The following is a 27,314-nucleotide window of genomic DNA, read 5'->3' as shown; positions in this document are numbered from 1 at the left end:
TTAAATTAACTGTCATTACTGTTATTTATTTTCATTGAAAAAAGAAAATATAAAAATATATAACAATTAAAAAAAAAAAAAAAAAATTAGTCATTTAAATACATAAACTTTCAATATAAATATCATTAATTAAAATCAGTACTATTTATATTTAAAAAAAAAAAAATGTTAAATAATAATAATTATATATAAATTGACATTTTTTTTTTGGCCTCTTTGTTTATAATTTTTATTCTTTATTTGCATTAGCAACATTGTGTATATTTAATTCAATGATTTAGTATTTAATATATATTTTTAAATTCAAATGAAAAAAGAAAAAAAAGTTTCAAGTAAATGACTTGCAATGAATAGGCCATATCGTGGAATAATCTGCATAGTACAAGGCTGTGTACGCGTTTACCTGCCTGCCAATATGTATAAATATATTTAGTTATACATAATACATGGTGCTGCAATGAATTGGAAGGATACACTGTGGCGCTATATATATACATGGTTATACATCCCCATGGATTGTATAGCTATATAACGAGTCGAGACACACGATATTGGCCCGCGGGGCATTGTGACCCACGCACCGCCCTTCTAACTCTTTTGCCAATACCACACGCGGTCTTTATATATATAAAATTATTTATCATTTTTTTTTTTTTAAATAAATTTTACTATTTTTATAAATACATCCAACGACTTTACTTGTATTATATATTTAATTTTTTTTTTTTATTATATTTTCAATGTTGTTTGTAATATTATCTTCATATCGTCTTCATTTTGTTTTGTATCACCACCACTTCATCTTGCTTCACGTCCCACTCCATTTATCTTTTTTATATATTTATTTATTTATTTTTTTTTCTCAACAATTCCTCAACGCATTTGTTGGGATAGGTCGTAGCACACAACACACATGTGCGTGCATCGCTTCGATTCATCTTTGCCAGTTACATCAAGAAAGTAATTTCATTCATTTCCCTTTTATTTTAGTTATATCTATTTTTTATTTTTATTTTCATTAGAATGTGGGTATGTGTGTTGGGTTTATTTTTTTTTTAATCATTTTTTATTTCGGTACAGCTCGTTAAGCAAAGTCATGGGTATGTAGTAAATGCATATCGCGTGTCCTGTGTTAAATGTGTGACTGCCCCCTTTGGCCATCGAAAATTATATACCTTTCGATTTCAAGACTGCGCATAAAGGTGAATCTGGTAACGAGAACACGGTAAAACATCACACATTTGTAGATTAATGATATTTTTTATTTTTTTAAAAAAGTTATTAGTGTTATTTTTTTTTTATAATTCTGACATGAAAATTATACAAAATAAAAAAAATCATATTGCTAAAGTTAATATACATGTACAAAAAATTAATATATATTTATACATTTTTAAAAAAATTTTTTTTTTATCAATTATATGTATTTTAATATTTACAAAAGATTTTCTACGAATGAAATTATAAAAACATTATTTAAAAAAAATTTCAAGTGATTTTTAAAAATCTTTGATATTTTTTTTGTTAATTAATAAAAATATATTTTTATTTTTAATTAGAAATAATTATTAATATTTATAAAATCACTGATTTTAATACTATTTACTTGTAATTTTTTTTTTAAATAATTAAAATCATAAAAAGCTTTCAAAGATTTTTTTAAAAGCTCGAAATAATTCCCTCTTTTTTCCAAAATAAATAAATTAAAAAAAAAAAAAATAAAATCATGCAATTTACAAAAAACAAAATAAGAAATTATTAATTATAATTTTTTTTCATTTTGATTTATAAATTTTCTTTTAAAACAAATTGATAAAAAAAAAGTGTATTTATATATTTTACCGGATATAAATTCCAAACAAAATAATGGTAAAACTAAATAGTAAATTCAAAGAAATAATGTATATCGTAGTGAAATAAAAAAAAAATTGAAAATAAGATATAAAATGTTTGTTCTACATGGCAAAGTGGATAGGCATACCGGGTGTACAGAATGTAGAATTATACCGATGACGTTTGAAACGGCTGGTAAACGCAGAAGTAGTCGGCAATCGTGGAAGAACCTTTACAAGATGAAAAAATAAATAAAATAAAATAAAAAAATGATGAAAAAAAAAAAAAAAAAAAAAATAGTGATCGAGGCGCAAACCGAAGAAGCCGCCATGGAGAGGTGAATTGGTCTTGCTCGCGGATCGTTGCCCGAGGACGGGATGTGGTTTGTCCAGGAATGCGTATCTAGGAGGAAGCATCCTATTCCAACACAGCATCCTATCTTTTCTCCACCCTCTCTCTACATAAATTTTTTTTCTATCGTAAATTCACATGCAGATAAACAATTGCAAATCTCGCTCCAGTTTTGCACCAGGTAAAAATTTCTACACCATCAAGAAATTGCATTCAATTTTTTTTCTCTTTATTGCTCTTTTTTTTTTTCTATACCAAGTTTATTCTATTTTTTTTTTTGAACTTATAGTAACCACTTTCTGACCACACTAACTCTTTTCTTATTCGATCAATGATTCGCTTTCATTTTTACTTCAATCATCATCATGAATTTTATTCCACTGGGTAACTATGTCTTTGTATCAGTCGGCAAATACATCAACAATTGATCAACAATTTACAGTGTAATTTCCATCAATGTATGCTTGATATTATTATTAGTTTACAATTTTATTTTAATTTAAATTTCGATTGAATTTCATTATAAAATACTTGACCCATCAGTATTTTCATTCAATTGAATAAGTAAATTATTATTTTATTTTTACAATTGAATTTACAAATAAATATATATAACAACATGTTGTAGTTTAATTTAAATTTTGTTTTTTATTTTTTTTTGATCGTTAATGGTAAAAAAAATTTTAATGAATTTTTCTTTGTTTAATACGCAATGTAAATTATTAATAAGTATGAGCTATAGGGGAGGGCACAGTGTGGTTTGAGTATATTTTTATTGAAATGTAATTTTTATTTCAACGGAAAACAGTGGTTGATGATGCTGTTTAATTCTGATGGGTAACCGCGCGGTTCCAAGCACAAAACAATATACCTTAAGAATATTCTTCGTGAGAAATATCAACGTTGCATGAAAAATTTAAACAGAATAAATATATTTAACTCTGGAATAATCACAAAGAATAGACATTTTTATTTTTAACATCAACCCAAGTGAACAAACTTGTATTCATAATATTTCCTTGTTTTTTTATGTCAAAAAATTTGCATTAATTGTATACTGATGTCTCAATCAAGTGTTTTTTTTTTTTTAAACTTTAGTAAAAATTATTACGCAGGTATTATGTCAAGGTACTTGAAAAAGTTTATGACAATTTTTATCAAAAAAAAAATTAAAGAAACAATTCGAAATTCTCTGTTGAATTTTTGTTGAATTTTTTTTTCATTTTTACATAATGGAAAACGGCACTTATGCTTGTTTACCATTAATGATATAATACAAATTAAAAAGCCACTATAATTATCAACAAAAAAAAAACTTTACTTTCTTTATTCCCATGGCTTTTGTGTCTTATCCATTTTCGCATACACACGTTGAAAAAAAAAAGCAGCTAACAAAATTATTTTAGCCACCAAGATTATTACGTGATGATGAAAATAAAAATAAAAAAAAATTTCAAACTTCATTGTCTGTATAATTAAATGACAATCAGGTATTGTAAAATCTTGTATTTGTGAAATTGTTGATTCTACATAAAAGATTAGAAAAGTGAAAATTAAAAAAAAAAAAAAGATTAATATCTCGTTAAGTATATTCGTTGTTGAATTTTTTTTGAAAATAAATTTATCAGCATGTCCACAATGTGTGTATAAACCCAGTAAAATATTGTGGGAAAAATATAGTAATTTTAAAAATATATTTTTATTAAATCAAACAACAAGTAAAAAGAAAAAAAAAAAAAAAAGTTTATAGTCGACAAACGATCGACACATTTGTCCAGCGCTTATACAACAATGCCAACATATATTAATAGATAAATATATAAAATTCCTGTGTATGAAAAGATGTATCTCATCACAGTGTAATTGTGTTGGTTCGATTAACGCGTAAGTACGTTGCCATATTGCGAATTAACCTCGGGCAAAAAGCTTAATGAGGGAGGTTAGACGACCATGAAGATGTACACTCTACTCATGTGGTATACATTGAGGCACATACATTCACACAGGTGGGAGGTGAAAAAGCCAAGAGATATATATATATAAAAGAATGAGAAATAAATAAGATGAACATACTAAAAATAAAGACAAAAAAAAACAACAACAACAACAAATCATATAAAAGAAAGAAGGAAAAAAAAAATTATATATTTAAAAAAAAAAAAAGCAATGAAGAATAAAAGGAGGCAGGCAGAAATCAGGACGGTACTTGAGCATAATTATATCCCGTGCAAGGAGAGGATAGAGTACAATATATACTCTATAAAAAAATATATATAAAGAATATTCTCTTTTGCGTTCATAGGACTCGAGCCATCAAGGACGTCCAGGGAGCTTTAAATTCAACAACGATCGAACAAAACGTTATGGAACAAAAAGGTAAATAATTTTAAAAAAAATATATATGAGACGATTATAACGCTTGTATAGAGATAATATAAAAAATACGTGTGGGTCGCTATATGCTTGATCATCAAGTTGGCTTCAAACTCAAACAAGTAACATTTATTTTCATCAGCACTTGGCTAAACTCAATAATTTTTATTTATCATGATGCTATCAAGAATTGATGAAATATTGTGTATCATCATGGGGAAATTTATTTATAATGAAAATATGTGCTGGGATCAATCATTGTTGTGATGATTCAACTTGAAGATCAAAGAGGAATCACGGATGAATTAATAGGACAACTTGTACAAGTAATCTTTCTGTGTGAATGGTTGGTAAAATCATTGATCCATGAGCCGTGAAAAAGTTCAATGAAAAATTATGAATTATTTTTGTAAAAAAAAAGATTGTTCAATAAAAAAAAGGATGATAGTTTAGATGAAATGTAAAATTGTTGAGTTTATTTTTGGCAAACCTTGAAGAGGATCTTGTTGTGATGATGATGAGGTAAATTGTGATGAACGATTTAAGGATTCTATTTTAATTGGCTCTTATCTACACGTAACTTTTGTGGAAAATAAAAAACCATCAACAAAGAATAGTCAAAAGAAAAAAAAAAGATTTTATAATTTAAAAAATTGATATTTTTTCTTTAACATCTCAGACAAACTTGTGAGTGCAAATTTATTGCTAAATTCCACGACAATCGGGGCGTCGGATCAACGTTATACACCGGGTTGTTTATAGAAGTTAACTCGTTAGAGGTGAAAATCTACTGGTAAAATCCTCAGTATGTTGTGTATCCTAAATAAGGGTTTTCAATATCAATTGGTTAAGAAGATAAAAAAAAAAAAAAAAAAAAATACATAAAGAAGAAGAAGAAGAAGAAGGATAAAAAAAGGGAATGGATTTCTTCGCAGGTGTATTGTCACTTGGCGAGAAGGTAGTCTATTGAAAATACGTAGAATAAATAGAATAAAAAAAAGAAAAATATATAAAGGGATAAAAAATAAATGAAAAAAAAAAAAGGGTAGTAGTAGAAATATCACAGAAGGAAAGAAGGCATGACGCTTTTTGAACGGCTGAATGCACTTGGTACAAGAGAGAGTATATAGTATTATTTTACCAGCTACCCAAAGAACTCTCATCCACCATCCGAAAGGCGCAACTGTACACACAAAGTATGTTTATATGTATTCTTTGTCGGCACCTGTCACTTTCCAAGTTAATTATAAGCCGAACAAAACCTGTGCATTAACGATAATTGCCTTCTACATTCAGAAAATAGTGTAACCAGTGACAATGCACTCAACAACAACTATACAACTACTACTTGTTGTTTATTTTTTTTTTTTTTTAATAGTTTTACATTTTATTTATAAGGGTTACTATTAATTTTTTTAATCAATTAAATTTCATGGGTGTCGATTTAACAAATATTATTCAATCGAAATTAATTTAACAAAAATTTCGTCGTCGAAATTAATTTAATAAAAATTTCGTCGTCGAAATATTTCGATAGTAAATATAATTTCTCCATAGTAAATATATATTTCTATCGTATTTTATTGTATTTTATTTTTCAAAATAAATTTATGATATCATCTCAATGAAAAATCATAAAAACATAAATAATAAATTAGAAAAAATATTATAAATTTTTCCACATGAATAAGATAGATAAAAATATTACGAAAAATCATTGAACCGAAAAAAAATAAGAGACATTTATCTGTAAGTAGATATTCTATATGAGATCAGACATACAACGTGAGTTCCTGATCGTTATTGGCCTCCCCTTTGGCCTCCTCCCCTCGATAAACTCTTTAAATAAATTTACTTTTTTCGTTAAATTTATATATATAATATATATTTTCATAGAAAATATTTCATTTATATATTATTTTGATATTAAATTTTCGAGGGCCCCAAGCAAGTCAGGTGTCAGAATAAAAGACAGATCATGTCTCAACTTAATGCTTTATATATATTTTAAATTTAAATATTGACTATTCGAGAAATATAATATTGTCTGGGCCCACCGTGATAGTTATTCTTCTCTGTACAAAGTATATATATAAAAAAAAATAACATCAGCATATCCGACAGTAAAACTCATCTCCAGGGAGGATGATGATGATAATAAAAATAAAATAAATAAATGAAAAAAAAAAAAAAATATGACAGAGGAGGCTTGGGGGCTGGCCTCTTTCGCAATTACAACGACGTGGCGGGAATAAACGAGATTAAGTCGAGATATATATATATATACAGAGGCAAGATATATACATGTTTTTGTATATCTGTATAGAGATGTACATGATGTACATGGTGTGTGGGGTTATCAAGAAAAAAACACAGAACTAGAAGCGTGAAACAGATAGGAAAGATCATCTTATTTAAAACCTCTCTTGAAAAATAAATAAAAAATATATATAAAGTAATCAAAAATTTAAACAAAGACATATTCCAATTACTAAAATTATCCCTTTTTTTTTTTTAATTAAGATAATCATCATTTATATATAAAATAAATCATAAAAATAATTCAAGTATTAATTTTAATATAAAAAAAAAGAATATTATTTATAAGAATTTATAAAAATATTTTATTTAATTACATTGTAAATGACATGTACAAAATAAGTAAGCAATGTTTATATGCAATTTGTGTATGCAATTGTGATAAAAAAAAAAAATAAAGAATTTGAAAAAATGTAGAAAAAAAGAGTGTGATGTTGTTGATGGTATAGGTTTTTCAAGTGTGTTGTTACTGGTAAGACAACGAGAAGTTACGACCCTTGAAAGTGCATAATTGCTTCATACCCCTGTCTTCATGTGACTTGTTATTGTTATTTTAATTTTTTTCTAAATTTAAAAAATGTACATCTATGTGTATGGGGAACAGGTAGCTCAATAGTTTATTCACAAATACTAACTACGTATTATACACACATTGAAAAATCGTAATTGGGTTTTATCACTTGATCGGCTGTTTATTTTTTTATTTTTTTTTTTCAATGACGCGTGGATAAGTTTTCTTGGTTTAAAATACATGAAGCAACCACAATACGACCTTGATTACAAGTATATAGTTGCAATGAAAGGTCGTGTGTGTATATACAATCTTCTTTTTTTTTTTTTTTTCTTTTTTTCATAATATATTTGTTTAAACACACGTCATTTGATAATTCAGGTGTGTTAAAATGAAAAAAATAAATTGAGTAAATAGAAAAAAATTAAATTATACTAATTAAATAAAAATAAAATAAATTGATTTATTAATTTATAAATAAATTAATGAAATTTAAATGAAAAAAAAAATTATTTAAATTATCATTTGAAAAAAACATAATTAAATGTAATGAATTTTTTTTTTTTTTGTAATAGATTTATTTAGTATTTATTTTTTTTATATAAATTATATTTTAATAATTTTAATAATTAATAGAAAAATATATTGAATAATAATTCGGAAATTTTTTATAATTATTTCGAAAAATTGGTTCACGAAATTCGTCAAATTTCGATCGAAATTTTTTTGAGTTTCGATTGAAATTAAATTGAAAATTTCAAGTAATAAATGAAATTTTTTATATAATTTATTTAAATAATTTTTTTTTTGATATAATATTAAAAAATAGCAAGGGAATTTATTAATGCAAAAAATTTATTTAAACAAATTATTCAACTTTTTTATTTTTTTTTTTAAATTTTTCTAGTAAACGTTTAATTAAATTAAATTAAATTAATTAATTAATATCAACACTACTGTTCAATTATTATTTATAAATAAAATTAAAAAATAAAACGTGGGATGACAATATAAAAATATGTGTTGTTGTTGACATCAGTAAGTATTTCCTTGTAAGGTAACCATCATCAAAAGATTTAATACCAAATACAAGTGGGACATCATGTTTCCATATTGGGATAATTCATTGGATATATGTATTGTATATTTACAACACCCCAAGGACATGAGACTTATTGGCCTCTCTTCCTTGCCCTCCCTATATATGCCAGACCAGAGGTCATCTTGACTCTTGGAAATACACAAGATCTTGGTGATGACCTCAGCCTATTTACATTCAGCAGGTTGCTTCTTTATTTTTCATTTCGTCTCGACATTTTTTTCGTTCAACTTTAATTTTATTTCATTTATTTATCCTTTCGTTGAATCGTGAAATACACAATTGCCAAATTTGTAAAACTTGATAAAAACCAGAAGACCATGAAGCTCCATCGAGACAATTCAAAATTGTCCTTCATAAAAATTTATTTTTTCAAAAAACTTCTTTGTATTCATTTCAAAACAAATTGACACTTTTTTTTTTTTTTTAATTCTTTTATCAACAAGCAAGATGTCATCAAGGTTGTCTTGATTAAATGCAAAAAACACCATGTAAGATTAATCTAAGAATTAAAAAAAATAATTTGAATAAATCAATGAATTATATTGCTCGTTTGATTAAAAATAAAATAACAGTCTTAATGATACACGAGAATGACTAGCTTAATTTTTTTTTATTTTATATACTTTTTATTATCATGATATAATCAAGAATCAAAAAAGAAAAAAATTTAATCTAAATATACAATATTATTAAGTATACATTCTGCAAATATCTCATTGCCACTGTGAATATAATAATAATAAAATAATCCTTTCATAGAATGAAAAAAAAAAGGGTTGTATGTTAGAGGAGAAAAAGAAAAAAATATTGAAAATTATAAATTAAATATAAAAATCAGTGTATATGTGTGTTCATTCGAGCAAAGCTATTTACGGCCTCGGTGCCATGGGCAGATGCCTGACACGCCTGACTGTGTCCATGCGATTCACGTTTGCTAAATATTATGCAACTTTTTTTTATTTATTCAATATATTATAGCCATATGGTGCAGTACTTGTTTTCATATATCGTCGGCATTTCTTTGCATCAATAATTTGCTTCATTTCATGATGACAATCACGTTAAATATCAACTTCATAATAATTTTTTTTCATTTGTCATTTTGCTTCTTCTTTAAGTTTAAAAAATAAATTAAATTTAAAAATAAATATATATTTAAATAAAAAAATAACTGAGAATATTTATTTTAATTTTAAATAAAACAAGTACATTTTTAAATTAATTAATTAATTAATTTTTGATGATTTTTATTTGTCAATATTATTGCTATATTAAATTTAATATGTAAAAAAATTTTAAATGTATTTTTTTATTTATAAATTGATATTGAAAAGTAAAGGGTTAAAAGTATCAATGAAATTATGTAAATATTTAGTGATTTGATATTGAAAAGCTTTGTTGATTTTAGTATTATTTTCATTTACAATTTCATCAGCACTTAAAATGTCAAGTTGCACTTAAAATTTAACCATTTGATTGGCTAATCTCTGCAAGGTACATTTGACATACATATAGACAGTGTTAAACATGTCGATACGCATGTACTAGTTTGTTTTTTAATCTAAAAAAAAAAAATTGTTAAGAAGACACGGTAGTGTACTTATACTTGTTGGGTATAAATATTCTCTCATTTTGTAAAGCTTTTGATAGACCAACAAATGCTTGTTGTATAGGTACAAAATTGCAAAACGTTAATTCTCTTTTAAGATTACTTTTATTATTTTTTTATTTTTTTATTGTTGAGTGTACTTGGGCTGCTGATGCGGCACACCTATAATAAACAATCTCGATAGCCACAAAGTCTGAGTAGATATTTTCTCCATTTTACCCTTTTTTTTTTAATGAAAAAAAAAAAAAAAACCCTTTTATACTATCTTCTTCACTTTGTTTCATCGTACTACGTCATTTTATTTTTATTTTTTTTAATTTTTCACTCGTTAGTTCATGTTTTAAAAAGCAATTTAATATCGACATGTTCGATGAAATATATATCCTCGAATATTTATTGAATTTTGATGATTATTTAAAATGATCGAGTCAATAATAAAAATATCCAATGGCAATTAATTAGATGGATATAAAAATATTTCATAGTTAATAGCGGGATAAATATGAAATTAAAATTAGTCTTTTTGTATATAAATAAAAAAAAGAGGTTGTCAGCGTTTGGAGGGAATATCTTCTGGTGTAGAACAAGCGACGACTTCGACGCTACTTGTTCTACGCCAGGAGATATTCGCTTATATCAACGGATTTATCTCGTATTTTTCATATCTTAGGAACTTACAGAATTATGTCAAGTCAAATGATTTGAACTGAAAGACTTAATATGAACAGTCTGAGTCCTTACCGACTTGACCATTTGCCGTATTGACTCAAAACTCATACTTGTCATAGATATATTTTTTAAAAATAATTTATCTGTTGAAAAATATATTCATTGTATATACAAACACACATCCAAAAATGCCATTGTATCCTTAAATTCATAAAAATATATATATAAATTTAATTTATCAATAAATAAATTTATTAAAATATATATGTATTATTAAAAGTGGGAAAGATTATTATTTATCAACTAGAATATTTTATTTCTCGATAATTTAATTAAAAAATTAGTGTTAATAATAATTCAACTTCAATATCCATTTTTGTTTTTAAAATAAAAATAAACATTTAATTTAAATCATAAATAAAAAATTGCGAAATAATTTTATAACTTATATATGTCAAATTAAATAAAAAATTAAATTTACCCTTCAATTTTTAATGTACATAAAGTTGCAATATATATACTACCAATTGTGGGCTGAAAGTGCAATACAGGTTCAATAGTCCGAATCGAGGTCCATGCCCAAACAAAGTCCTCAATAACGTCATTTAAAAAATAAAAAAAAAATAATATAAAATCCATATATTTTTCTTAATTTTCTTTATATATCCTTCATTTATTTATTTTTTTCTTAAAAGTTAAATCCACCTTCCAGTTAAAAACCACTTTCAATTTCAGTTGGTATTTACAAAGTTTACAAAGCTTAAAAAAAAAAGAGTCGAGTGAAAATAAAAAAAAAAAAAAAACCATTGGACATAAATGTCCATTCGTTTTCTCTGTGTGTGTGTTTATCCATATCAAGATAATGTATCACGATTGTGATATATACATGATTACAAGAACCATATTTAGAATAAACTATTGAAAAAAATAGTAGATAAAATTACAAATATAATAATTCAATTTATGCGTTGTATGAGTTATAAAAATTCATAAATACATTTGGTAGCAGCATAAAGCTAAAATGTAAATAAGAGTAATGCCACTGTGTTTTTCATGAATTAGTATTATGCATTTATGGTATTGATAGGTGTACTATTGTCGTAAATCATTCAGGCGTGTTTAGCAAAATACCCAAAGGCAACACAACCTTGCTTTAAAAACACACCCGGTGTTTAATTAAATATTATAATTCTTTCTCGACCTTATAAATTCAACCAACGCCCATTTTATCTAGCAATTTTTTTCCACATTTTAATATATGCAATTAATAAAGCTATTTGTTCCTACACTGTCACATAACACATCTAAAAAATTTATAAAATTAATTTTATTCTTTATTTATTTTCCAATTCATAACTGAATTATAATTTTTGTTTTGCTATTTTATAAATCTACAAGTAGCTTATGAATATATTTATACCTCTTTGTAATTCACGGTAAAAAATATGTATAAAATATAAATTCATGAATATAAGTAGCATTTATTGGAATATACTTTAAATATTGTTACAATGTAGCATGAATTTATGATAAATATAAAATAAAACTATTTTGACTTTCAATACATTCACCTGTGCTAATATCATGTATAAAATTCTTGAAGCAATAATAATGTGATAGTACTATGATAGGTGTATTGCTTGAGGCAAAAGGTGTGTATGTAAAATTAAATATATAAATTAAATAAATAAACAAACGCATTATACATTGACGATTGAGATTTTAGTCGAAAGTGAATTGCTCTGTTTCACATAAATATATATTTTTAAATTTTATCTTGCAAGGTGTATTATCCATCTTGTTATTTAAACATACATTACACTTTCTTAATTGCAAATAAAATAAAATAAAATTTAATTAGAGCTTGATATATTAATTAAGTAATCATTTATTTATGTTTTTTTTATTTTCGAATTATTTTTCATCAGAGAAATAGTGATCTTGTGATGAATCACTTTAATGCTAGTTTCATTTTGAAATTTATGTTTTGTGTATTTATATTTTTCAAATAACTTGGTGGTTAATTTGGTCAGATTGATATATAGCTATACTTTTTCATATGATAGTTTCTATATATGGTTAATCGACGAGCCAGTGCACTGGTGGTTCACTTGCCACTACCATCGGCTCATTTTTAAAATCTCGGTCACGGTGACTACGTGAAAGTAAGAGCCCAAGAAAATTCAACACACACTACTTTAAATTTATACATATATTTTTTTTTTTTTTTTTGAAAGCCACAGTATTTATTTTATTTTTTTATATATATATCCAATTTATTCTTATGAAAAAATAAACAGAAGAACATGAAACTTTTTGGTGTTTGATCTCTTTTAAATTCCAATCTCACGGTTATTTTATTTTTCTGCAATAAATATAATATTCCCAGCTGGAAAATATTTAAATTAAGTTAAATATTAAAATTATATTTTATATTATATATTTAAATATACCTATTTTTTTTTAATTTAATTTTTTTATTTTTTTGCAATGTATAATAATACATGTTGCAATATATAATTTTGTATTATATTATAATTTATTCTAATGATGACACTGATGAGCTACAAGATTAGAATTTTAAACTAATTTTTTTTTTTGTCATAATTAATTATTTAAATTATTTGCACGATTAAAAAAATATGGAAAAGAAAATAACAAGACAAATTGCAATGACTCATTTTGGTAGAAAAAAAAGACAATGATGATGATGATAAAAATAATCAAATGGCTCGTGCGAGTAGACGAGTAATTGTCGACAATTAGTAATTATAATGCAGAAAAATCCAGTGAGATTTTATATAAAGAAGGTGGCAAACTGTCATACGCAGTTACGTTGCAATTTGCAAATTACAATGTCGCGTAAAAAAATAAATACATAAACATATAGTTTTAAATTGTGTGTTCACATCACAACACACAGGAGGTGAACAAGTGAACATATATATAAAAGCAGAAAGAGGATACGAGTTGGGTGCTAATGGTTGATGATGCGAGGGCATAATGTGGACGACGGGAGACACCTGTGTGTGCACCTTTTTTTTTTTTATTATTTTTTAAACCACAGAGTGAATTGCTTCAGGCGCCATGTGTATGTGTTATTTATTCTACCACGTTTTCAATACAATCAACACACAATTCCAACACAACTCAGCTATATATGTATATTATTTTAAAAAGTAAAATACAAATAGCACACGCGAGATCACTTATATACCAACTTGAATAAACCGCAATACATGCTCGACTTAATGTCGGTTTTGCTGACTACTATCACTGCACTTTCCATTTCGTTTTATTTATACAAATTTTTATAATTATTACCTTGATCTTATTGACCGTTAAAAATATCATTTTTGTGTGTCAAAGCTTTTTTAAAATATATCCTCAAAAATTATTATCGATTTATTAAATTATATTTCGAGCAATAAGAGCCGGTAAAAAATTATTAGATTTTTTTTAAATTTAATTTTGACGATTCATGTTACTTCAGGCAAATGTATTTTTTTTTTTTTTTTAGAGTTAAATTTTGTAAATGATATAGCTTTTATATCATGCTACTAAAACATGATGAATTTTTTTTTGAACTTAACAAGTAGTTTACGCCAACACATCGTGTAATATTTATTTTGATGAAAATTTTCCATTGCAAAATAATAATGTTAAGAAAATATTGTCATTATGCAATTGATACAAAATTATTTGTTATTTTTATTATTGCTCATCGTTTTTCCTGCATGTGAATATAACCGTTATCCACCTACTCATTGGCACGTTTTCTCTAAATTACACTGATCTTTTACAAGATGTATAAATTGATAAATATTATCCTATTTTGCATGTGAAATAAACAATGATAATGATGATACAGTTGAAAAGTTTAAGAATAAATTATATTTATTTTTATTTATTTTTTTTTGTTATTTAAATATGTGTGATTGGATAATTATTTATAATAAATGTGGGACACAAGAGTGGGCTGGTTCATGAGTATAACCACGCAAATAATACGAAGATCAACAACTGTGCTAATTGTCAGTTTCATTTCGAAATTTACCTGTGTATATCTTCATTTTAATCATTTTACATTTTTTTTTTTTTTATCTTTTTTCTCGCACAATATGTCGTCATAGTCATCTGCATTTGCATAGACAAATGGTACCTGTAGCTCAGCCATTTATGGTCACTTGAAATTTATACGAGAATATAAAAATTACTAAAGCCACAAATCTGCTTTTTTTTTTTTCAAATCTTATATGGCTTTGTGGGATTTTTAGAGCATACCAAGTCGTTTTTTTTTTTTTTTATTTTTCTCATTTTTGTAACTGCCCAAATTAAAAAAGGTTCATTATTTTGTTGCATCATCAAAAAAAATAAAATAAATGTCTTTCGTAATTCTATAAATTTCTGCGTAAATAAAAAAATATTTTGGTCAAAAAATATGATCAATTTCGAAAAGGCATTGTACAGTATTTTTGTAGAAAAAAAAAAAAAAAGTTTTCCAGCATTTGGAGTGAATACTTCTTGGCATAGAACAAGTGTCCTTTCATTGTTTCAATTTAATTTATTTTAATTTTCTAATCAAATCTATATCAGTGTACACGCCCTGTTAAATTTATACTTTTAAATTAACCAGAGATCAATAATGCCTTAAAATATCGGTGTGAACTTACAACAAAAAGAAAGGAGAATTGAATTTGTAAATAAATCTATTTTTATTGTGTTTGTAAATGAATATTTTATATTTTTTTTTCTCCAATGCAATTTCAAATAAATCCATTTAGGTGTGGATGATTTTTTTTTTTTTTTAATACAATTATTTTATCACCAGTATAAATCAAAAATAGTTAATATATTCTAAACACCCTTTCAATAAAAAAAAAATAAAAATTCGTGAATTTAATTTATGTGAGACCTCATTATTTTTATGGCAATATTTATTTAACAATCAAATATATTTTAAAATATTCATTTGGGTCATTTCAATCATCAAATCATTGAATCAAATAATATATAATGAGATTCTTCATTGTTGTCAGTTCACAGATTATTATTATTATTGTTATTATATTTTGCAATGCACTTGTTTAATGTATTTTATAGACAATTGATTATCAATGATTGAGTAACACAGCGATAAAATCAAATTGTAAATAGAAAAAATATTTATATTATTTATTTACCAATGATGAGCCTAGTTTCTCTACTTGATTTTTAAATAATTATTATTTATTTATATATTTTATTTTTCGATTTATTTATCATTCACTTGAGGCCAGTTTCGCACGATTGGACTGAGGCGTGGGTGCCAAACACCACACACGTTTTCCTGACTAATATTTTTTTCAAAAATCCTCAGGCAATTTTTTTGTCAAGTTAAAAAAGAGATCATCAGTACTGGATGATAGTTTAATAGCCAAAGAATATATATTTACTGTTAGAACATGACGTAATCAGCAGAAAATATAAAAAAATTTTTTTTGACATCAGTTACCAAATATGGTGCCAGTTAGTAGTACCACACACACGCTATTTTAGTAAAAAAAAAAAAATAATTTGAAAGCCAACAAATTAGACCTCTCACTTGGATCATTTAATTAAATTTATATTTTTGGAGGACATTTCCTGTTTCAAGAATAATAATAAACTTGTTTCTTTAAAAAAAAAAAAAAACCTACTCAAATGATTGTCATCGGTAAAATAAATTGGCATGCAAATAGCGATACAAAAGAATACATTTTTTTCATTTTGATATTGTAAGAAATAAGAATATATATTTAGGTTATTCAACTCACCTCGTCAATGTCGCAGTCTAGATCATGAGCACTCTTGGCACTTCGAAGACGATCACCACGATATTCTCTGTATCTCATTGTAACTTCATCATCAGTTAAAGCACCACCACCACCGCCACCACCACCACCACTACTACTACCATCATGATCACGAATTTTATTTTTTTTATATTTTTCATCTTTTAATTTTTTTTCTTTTTTACCAAATAATTGACGTACTTTACTCATTGTTGAAATTTTTTTATTACTTGTTTTTTTTTCATATTTTTTATCATTTATTCCAGATGGTGGTTTTGTTGTTATTTTATTATTATTGCTATTTTTTTGATATTTTTCATAACGTCGATTATCAATGGGTATTAAATTCATATTTTTATCAGTATGTCGTCTTTCATTTTTTAAAAATTGCGATGTAACAAAGCCTTCATCTTCTGATTCTAAAATTTCACAATTACGTCTATCATTTTCTTGTGAATCACGACGATAATCATTTTCAATACCTGAATCAGCAAGTCTATCTTTTCTATCATTATCACCTTTGCTATTAATATTATCAGAATGATATATTTTTTTTTTCATTTCTGGACTTTCATCAAATGTTTCAAGACGTGTTTTAATTATTCTCGTTTTACTACCACAACGTGAACTATCACGTGTTGATTCAGAATCATCAATATAATCAATTCTATTCTTTGATCCACGTTGGCCAATTCTTTTATCATCAGTTATTTTTCTGTAATCTTTACGAATACTTTTTGATGTTTCCTCAGCACGATAACGTACCTCGTGTCTTCTATTTATTGACTCATGACCACCAGTTGCATCTGAATCATAACGACTTGAATTGTAATCACGCTCAGAATCATTATAACGACGTATTTGATTTCTACGATTTTCTTTTCCATAATAACCATTTGTTCCAAGATGACTATTTGTCAGCTGTGATATATCTGTATCATAATCATCATTGTGTTTATTATTGTTATTATATGTTACATTAAAATTACGTGTGTTAACATAATCACCAGCGGCATCATCATCTAGACGTAAATTTTCATGTGATCTTGTTATGTAAATTGATCGTAAATCAGATCTATTTTTATGATTATCCAACTCATCCAACCTTTGACTTGATTTACTAATACCCTTAACTGTTTCTAAATTTTTTTTAATTTTTGACACATAAAAATCACGTCTACTTGGCTTATTTTTTGGCTCACGATCCAAGTAATCTTCACTTTTTGAAAATTCACGTTTTTCAATGAAACCATTAACTGTCACTGGACTTTTAATATAATTTTTTTTCATTATATTTTCATTATTTCCATTTAATGAACGACTTTTATCACTTATAAATGGCTTAAATTCATTTTCTAAATAATCATCATGATTATTATTGGTATCATCATGTTTTTTAGTTTCAATTATATATTTATCACCATTTTTATCAATTTTTTTTTCAACAATATAACCATTGTCATGTATAATATCATTGAAATTTTTATTTTTTTGTAATTTATTTATTTTTTTTTCGAAACCATATATTTTACCATTATTATCATGAATTTCTTTTTCGTAAATATATTTTTCTCCGTTACTTTTTGTGCGTGTCTCTGTGATGTACGTGTCAGAATAATGATTTGGTATTAAAATTTTATTGGGTATAACTGGTGATGGAACAATTGGCTTGTCAATAATTTCATCTGTTTTTTTAAATAAATTTTTTTTAACATTAATTAAATCATCATTCATGAATCTTGATTTCATTCTTGATTCAAGTAAATCACGTCTTGCACTTAGTTCACTTGTTTTTGATGTTAGGCCATTTTTATTATGATTTGTTTCTTCTTTGACAAATATTTTTGATGTATATCTGTCTGGTTTATTATCATAACGTTTATCGAAATTATTTATTTCATTGTTGATATGTGTATTATTGTAAAATTTATTATAAGAAATTCCATGATAATCTTTATCTTCTGGACTATTTTCACGTGATGAATCTTTTCTATCAAGACCAAGACCCTCATCACTGTCTGAGTGACTTCTTTGTGATGTTTTTTTATCAATTATTGTTATATTTTTATGTACGCCATTTGATTGTTTAACACTATCGTCATTATTTTGTGGACGTGTATAAGAAAACGGACGATTATTATTATGCCCAAAGCCAGAACTTGGTGATACCATTGTTCTTGTTAACTGTGGTGGTAATGAACGATCATTTGATAAGTGATGAATCATTTTATCAATTGTTGTCTCAATATTATTATCTTTATTACTCGATGATTTATCAACTTCGTCAGTTGATTTATTTACTTGTTGTTGTTGGTCTTTGTCATCAGTATTAATTGGAATTATTATTTCTTTATTTTTTTTTAATTTTGGCTTAAAATCAAATGGCCTATCAGTTTGTGGTGATGCTTCAATTATTGGTGATAATTGTTTTTTAATATTTGATGATATTGTATTTGTATTTTCATCAACACTACCACTTCTTTTACGTCTTGGTTTTTCTATTGTTTTATCTACTGTACCAATATCACTTACACTTCTTTTAACTGTTGCATTTTTACGTTCTAATTTTGGTGAAAACAATTTTGCCAATGGGCTTTTTTGTTTATGATTACCAGCATCGCTTAAACTTCTGTCAATTTTTTTTTTTTTACGTTTTGTTATTGGTGATTGTTCACCATTTGTATCATCAATAATATTTTGTCTTTCATCAGTTGTATGTTCATTACGTTTTTTACGTATTGGACGTGATGGTAATGTGTTATATTTACCTGGTAATACAATACGACGATTATCACGTGCAATGCAATTTAAACTACCAGCTTGTTGTAGTACCAATTCAGCTTCTTGTGCAAGTTGTTCTTTGCTTCGTGATGATATACTCTCTTTGTGTACTGGTGTTACAACAAGTTTACCATCTCCATTTCCAGCCAATGCTGTCGTTATCTTCGGTATTCCTCTTCCTTTAACAAAAATAAAAAATAATATTAATTAATGCGTATTATTTAAATTACAAATCTTCATTTTATTTTATTTTTTTTTATTAAAAATTTATTCACTGATGTTTTTAAATCAATTATTAAACATAAATCAATTTAATGTCCAAGTTAATTTATATTCAATATTTTTTTTTTTCTTTTTTTTTTAGTTTATAAATTGTTAATTTATGCAACGTTATGTTATTGCACAATTATCTTAGTTATGTGTACATATAATTGCTGTAATGGAAATTAAAAAAAAAAAAAAAAGATAATGATAAATTAACTTTCATTGAAATTTAAAAAATTAAATAATTAAAAATGTTATGCATTGGCTTTCATTCACATGATAAATTAATTTTTGCACTGGTTATGTTGATCTAGTTATCTCTTGAAAATAATAAAAAGAAAATTAAACGGTTGTTGTTGTTGTAGTAACAGGTAATGGGTGATGGTAATTAGTATATTTTATTTTATGTTGATAATATTTGTAGAATTTGCCCCCATGTAAATGGAAATTTATGAGAATAATAGTTTAGAGTTGTGGTATCGAGTGGCCTAGTGGTTAAGGAGGCAAGCTTTGAGCCTACGGTACTTGTGGTCTCGAGTTCAATTTCAATGCATTCATTATTATCATTTAACAATATTAATGATAGTAGTGTTAGGCATCTCGGACAGTTTATCGAGGGTTTCACTATATCACAAAAAAGCTTTGCTACGTCACCTTGATGTATTATTAGAACAAATACCTCCTAGCAAAGAGGAAGTGAAGAACCAACACTTTCTTGTTCTTCGCTGAGAAGTATTTGTTCTAAACACCAAAATCTTTTTTGTCAAAAAAAAAATAAAGAATTAAAATACTACATATATTATTTTTTTTTTAATCGAAATATGTATTTCTATATTTAAAAAAAATTTTAGATTTTATTATTTAGTATTTTATTTTGTTGTGGAAAAAATATTGGCATGTCGATTGTTGGTAAATAGAATAAATGTGGGGAAAGCGTAACCCTTTGCATGATATAAACAAGAAAATTCAACGGTTATTGTTGTAGTAACAAGTAGTGAGTGATGGTAATTAGTATATTTTATTTTATGCTGATAATATTTGTAGAATTTGCCCCCATGCAAATATAATTTATGAGAATAATAGTTTAGAGTTGTGGTATCGAGTGGCCTAGTGGTTAAGGAGGCAAGCACCGAGCCTACGGTGTTGTGGTTCTCGTGTTCAATTCTCAATGCATTCAATACTGTCGTCAAACAATACTGACAGGAATTGTGTGATGCATCTCGGACAGTGTATTGTGTGTTTCAGCATATCCCAAAAAAGCATTGCTACATCACTTTGATGTATTATTAGAACAAATACCTCCTAGCAAAGAGCAAGTGAAGAACCAACACTTTCTTGTTCTTTGCTGTGAAGTATTTGTTCTAAACACAAAAATCTTTTTTGTCAAAAAAAATAAAGAATTAAAATACTACATGTATTATTTTTTTTTTAATCGAAATATATATTTTTATATTTAAAAAAGATTTTAGATTTTATTATTTAGTATTTATTTTAATGTGAAAAAAATATTGGCATGTCGATTGTTGGTAAATAGAATAAATGTGGGGAAAGCGTAACCTTTTGCGTGATATAAACAAGAAAATTCAACGGCAATAAAAATAACACACCTTTATGGGGATATTGTAACCTCAATAAATTTAAACACGCACGAAAACTAGTTTTTTATTTTTATATAATCGACATTAAATTTACTTGAAATTGTAATAAAATATAAATTGAAAAAATATTCAATTTATCATGTTCTTTTTTTTTTTATTTACTCGTTTTGTCTTTTACGAAATTTTGATATAGAAAATTCATGGCTATTTTTGAGTTGACAATCTAAAAGAATTTGATCTTCAAAATATCTATAAAATCAATATTAAATCTACTTGCAAATTTATTAAAATAAAAACATTTAATTCTTTATATTTCTTCTCTAATTACAATTAATATTTTTGACAGTCAAAAAAAAATTTATTTATTATAAACCAGCAAATATTAAAATATAATTTATTCTAATTAAAAATAATCCCCACAACTTGCAACAAAAAAAAGAAAAAACTCGAAAACTAGTTTATTAAAAATGAAAATAAACAAACTTGAAATCGTAATAAAATGATAGTTAAAATTTAGTATATAAATGAATGAATGAAATAAATATAGTATGAAAAATGAAGGAATTTATACTTAGTTGATTCACCAAAGACTTGGAATATCATCTTGTCGGGGTCATCACACACCATGAGACTTAACATGTACACACAAGAAGTTGAGACAAGCCTAGACATAAACGATCTAGAAACTTGTATCAACACACACACATCCCCATCATTACTAATCTATCTCAGCAATTTTCCGCATTTAACAAGATATGAATCTACGTCCAATAATAAATTAATTTTAATTTTTTTTTTCGTTTTATTACATTTATAAATCAAGTTATGTCTGTGGCCTTCGGGTGTTAATATTGAGAATGGGTGACAAGTGGTAGCACCTTGTCAAAGGGATGTTGTACAAGGTTATAATAAGGGTCGATAATAATTTTCCATTTTCAATATATACGACATAGACAAGTAGACAGTAAAAATGCAAAATTTTTTCCTCGAGCATACACCATTGGCAATTCATCCCACGCTAATCTTCCATGATCGTAAATACCCCTAACAAGCAGCAATATATCATTGATATTGTCTGCATCATCACAAATACCTATATGACGAAAATTAATAATAAAATATCATCCACTTATGAATATTTTTCATATTCACTTTACTATGTTATTTATTTTAATAAAATGAATTTACCAATGAGAATGTTGACGCAAATATTATGATAATTTTTTTTAAATTTTTTTTTCATTTACGGCTAGGCCAACTTTATGCCATTTGCATGAAAGTAAAAGTTTTGAATTTAATCATACTGGATTATTAAATTGTGTACGACCAGACAAACATCTAGTTTCAAGGATTTGATTATTTATATATGAGGATCATTTTAATCTTCAAACCAATCCGATTATAACAATGAAAAAAAATAAATTTAAATTGGAATAAAATTGAAATTATTAATAGTCAAAATGTCCTTTGATTTAAAAAAATAATTGTAATTTTTATAATTAAATTATTCTTTACTTGTTAAATTAAATTAATTTGGTTTTTTTTTTTAATTTTAATTTTCAACAGAGAGAATTTATGCTATTTATACAACTCATCTTTTTTTTTTTTAATTTTATTTATTTATTCTCGTGTTAGTTATCCAATTTTTTCTTGTCAACATATTCAATTAACTTATCGTCACTTTTACACCATGCTGTGATGAAAAAATAAATAAGAAAAAAAAATAATAAAGAAGAGATAAAAAAACGAAAGTTGTTGGATAAAAAAAAATATTTAAAAAAAAAAAACCATGACAAAGTGACAGTGACGTTACAAGCGTATTTAAACAGAATATTTTTACTTATGTAATGTTGTTCTTAGTGACACAAAATATTACGTCAATATGTTTTTTTTATTGCGCAATATAACCGAGGTATTCTCACGTGGTTACAATGACAATGTAACCTTGCATCTCATTTGTTCACTAAACTGCAACAATTGTTTTTATTTCCCATAAAATTATTAACTATACAACCTATATTTATAAATAATAATTAATTTTTTTTTTTTCAATTATTATAAATTAAATTAAAAGCAAACAAAAGTTTATTTAAAATTTTTTTATTTTTTATTTTTTTTAATTAAAAAACTGTATTAAAATTATTTGTAAAAATTTTTTTAGCAAATTTCAATTTGTCTATTTTATTTTATCTATTTCGAAGAGTCTTAGTTCATCAAAATTAAAAGGGCATATGTCCTAGATCAAAAATAAAGAACTATATGAAAAAAAAAAAATTTTCTTCTTTTTTATTTTTTTAAAAAACCGTATTAAAATATTTGTAGAAATTTTTTTGATAAATTTCAATTTGTCTATTTTATTCTATCTATTTCGAAGAGTCTTAATTCATTAAAATTAAAAGGGCATATGTCCTCGATTAAAAATAAAGAACTATATGAAAAAAAAATAAAATAAAATTTTTTCTACTTTTTTATTTTTTTCAAAAACCGTATTAAAATATTTGTAAAAATTTTTTTAGCAAATTTCTATTTGTCCATCTTTTTTTCATTATTTCAACGAGTCTTAATTCATAAAAATTATAAAGGCGTATGTCCTGGATTAAAAATAAAGAACTATATGAAAAATTATTTAGGTATTTATTGACTGGTTATGATTGAGCTTAAACCACGCAAGCACAGAAAATGCCATCATTTAAAAAATACCTAGCCCCACTCATTAAAAACATAATTAAATAATAGACATAGCAATAATTATTTTAATATTATGCATTGATTATTGAAAGTTAAAAATTAATATTTTATATTATTTAAAATTCAAAATGATAATAATAGTCTTGTTAGAAATGAGTTGGATTTAATAGATTTATTATAGACGATGTATTGTGGAGCTGGTAGTCAGTGGGCTGCTTGATAAAGATTTATATTTCGAAATGTTAATAACATGAATATTGATTAACAATTTTAATTATCAATTGATGGTTGTTAATCAAGCAGCCAGGGATATCACATTTGTGATTGCGTGATTTGACTCACCAATTCGCTTGACGTGGACATCTCGATTGAAGGAAACACTTCGTTCAGCGGGCTTCAGCCCAGGTGAACAAGGGACAATTGATTCACCAAAATTTGCCGATGTGTCAATGATATTATCATCATTATCAATTTTTTTTCCAACATCATGCTGGACATCGGACATCATTATTTATACTTTTTTTTTGCTTATTTATTTTATCACCTCAAATTACGTCAGTTAAAACATATTGCACCTTTTTTCTTTTAAAAATATTTTTCTATATATTCATAATAAATTATCGTGTGAATAATTTTTTTTTTTAATTTGCATTCAACATCAACCTGTAAACCGAGCAGAAAAAAAATTTATATTTTTTTTTCAAAGATGAAAATCAAAATGAATAATGATGATTTTAAAAAAATAATTTTTATTATTTTCATAAACAAAGATTAACAAGAAATAATAAGATAAAAATTAAAAATTTTTTTTTATAAAATTGTCTTATTTTTTTTGTATTTTAATGAGGTACTTTTTTTATGATGACAGGGGGGCCCTAAATTCACGTTACAAACTAAAACAACTCGTGTAAAAAATAATAAAAAAAAAAACAAATACAAACACCTGTGTATTTTCTCATTGCCAAAGACAAAAATAAGATAAAAAAAAAAAATAATAAAACCATCAGCATAATTCAAACTATAAAATTGTTGAGTATAAATATCAAAAATAATATAACATAAGAGTGTATTGTACAAAGGAGTGGAAGCATCATGCTTCAAACGATAAATTCTATTTAAAAAAAAAAAAAATAAAATGAATGAATAAATAAATGAAAAAAAAAAATAATAATGAACAAACAACACCAGCACTTGTTGACTACACCAGGTAAAATAACAAATATAAAAAATAATAAAAAAAAAAAAATGTTGACAAAAATTTATGAGGCGCCGTACGTCGTACGTCCATCCAACGTTAACGAGGAGTAAAAAAAAAAAAATCACAGGACCAAAGTGTCCTTTACTATCGTCCTTAAAGTTTTCTCTTATTCTTGAGTTGTCTTTGTGCGATTTGCTCGTTTGTAAATTAAAATGCGGATCGCGTTTTTCCATGCAAAAAAAAAAAATGTAAAAGAGATCACAGGCGAGACAGTAAGTTTTCGCCCTTGAAAAAAAAAAATGAGGTTGACCCTTCAAGACATCTAGCAAGGTCATCATCATTTATATAAAAAAAAAAAAAAAAATACAAGGGATGTACTTGAATTCCATGGACAGAAATAATACACAGAATAAATAAATTTACTTTGAAGAAAATATCAAGAGCAATCTTTTTTTGTTTTTCTTTTTTTTTTTTGGAGCACGTGCCTTAACTGCTTTATTAAACAACTTGTTAAAACATGTGTGATTTTTTTTTATCATTGCCAAAAGAAGTTGACACGAAGTGTGAACATTACTTGTATTTTTTTTTTCTAGTAATAAACACAAGTTAGTTTAAAATATTTTTTTTTTTTGTTGAGATAAACAACGACAATTGAGATAACTTTGTGAAGAGTGAGTTTATATTTTCCAGTCCGTTCCGTATTTGGTGAGGATTGCGTCGGTGCAAGGACTTACTTGTCCCCGTGCCCTGATACTTTCCATTTCGAATTAAATTATTTTTTTCATTTTATTTCTCTTGGCTCTTTTTTTTTTTTATTTATATACAAGTTCTTTGCTTTTTTATTGTCATTACATGTTTTTGGATAAATAAGAAAATGTTTGATAATATAAATTATGACGATTGTGGATTTTTTTATTTATTTTTTATTATTTATTTTATTATTGCAAATATTTAGCTGGGGATAAATATATATTTTTGGAATTTTAGAGGGCGTAAGCTCAAATTTACAGAGGTATAGCCAATTTTTTTTTTTTATATTTTTTTATTTTTTATCTTGAGCCATTTACAAACGAAAATTGATGGGACTTGTTTTTTGCCTCGTTAAGTATCATTTTTTAGTAAACATAATGCTATTTTTACAACTCGTTTAAATTATCATTTCTTTTTTAACTAAAATTTTACGGTTAACATTTTTTTAGATTGTTACTTTTTTTTTTTTTTTTAAATTTAGTTTAAAACTTGTCACCATTATGATCTCATCTTTAGCAAATATTTATTTTACATTTTTTTTTATCTTATTTTTTTATTTTTCTACTTGCAAAAAAAAAAAAAAAAAAAAATACTTTTAAATTATTCATAAATTTTGCGGCTTGTTTTTAATGGATTTAGGCTAACTACATACTCGCAAATGTATTTTATTTTTTCTTCTTTTTTTGTCTGTTTATTTAATAATATATTTACTTGAAAGTAACGTCATTCGTCACTTTACGATTATTGGAAAAAGATATATGTTTATGAATAAAAAAAAATAAATAGGTTTGAAGCAATGATGCCATTAAGAAGCACTCGAGCGTTCTTCCTGAAATCGCCAATAATCGTAGATAATTAGTGGCATGATGTAATCAATCTCATCACGATATATCTATACTTGATTGAAAATATAATTTGCATCTTCAATATATGAGATTAAGTGTAAAGTGTTCTGAGTGCTTTTACGATCAATCAAAAATTTCACAAATATTTATAAATATTATTTTAAAAAAAAGCAAAAACTACCTGTTTATTTCTCTATAAAAATTTTACATTATTTTTTCTTTTTTTAATTCAAAAGTTTCATAATTTTATTTTCTATATATTTGAAAAATTTTGTTAGCTGGTATTTTTATTTTTTGCTGCATTTTGTTGGCTGATTTTTTAACTGACAAAAAAGAGACGAGAGGTGATCTCTCGTATTTATAAGGGGCGAGTTTGCATGCGCGAAAGATTCACGTGCCGACGTCAAGACAAGCGACGATCTTCATCACGGATCTCACTGACCGCAGGGCAGAATAAATAAAATAGACGCCTTTACTTGTAAGCGCGAAACAACAAATAAACAACGTTATAGAGCTTTTTTTTTTTCAACCGGTCACCGGAAAAGGGTTGTAACAAAGAAATTAGAGGTCACATCAACTCCCATCAAGATCATATTTACATTTTATTATT

At 25.6% G+C, this 27,314-nt stretch overlaps 1 protein-coding gene across 1 annotated transcript in view; it reads right to left on the bottom strand.

The window, feature by feature from the left end:
- LOC122851238 (uncharacterized protein PFB0765w) overlaps nt 1–26,266 on the bottom strand; it is a 29,665-nt gene extending 3,399 nt beyond the window's left edge. The window contains exons 1-2 of the mRNA XM_044150340.1: nt 24,254–26,266; nt 16,563–19,540 (exon numbers count right to left, since the gene is read on the bottom strand). Coding sequence (XP_044006275.1) covers nt 16,563–19,540; nt 24,254–24,419 — 3,144 coding nt within the window. The 5' untranslated portion in view covers nt 24,420–26,266. The remainder of the gene's footprint in view (nt 1–16,562; nt 19,541–24,253) is intronic.
- Between the last annotated feature and the right edge of the window lie 1,048 nt (nt 26,267–27,314).

This window comes from Aphidius gifuensis, linkage group LG3 (assembly GCF_014905175.1).
Source record: "Aphidius gifuensis isolate YNYX2018 linkage group LG3, ASM1490517v1, whole genome shotgun sequence".
Lineage (NCBI taxonomy): Eukaryota > Metazoa > Arthropoda > Insecta > Hymenoptera > Braconidae > Aphidius > Aphidius gifuensis.
The sequence above is the reverse complement of the archived record's forward strand: the minus strand, read 5'-3'. Positions and strand labels throughout refer to the sequence as shown.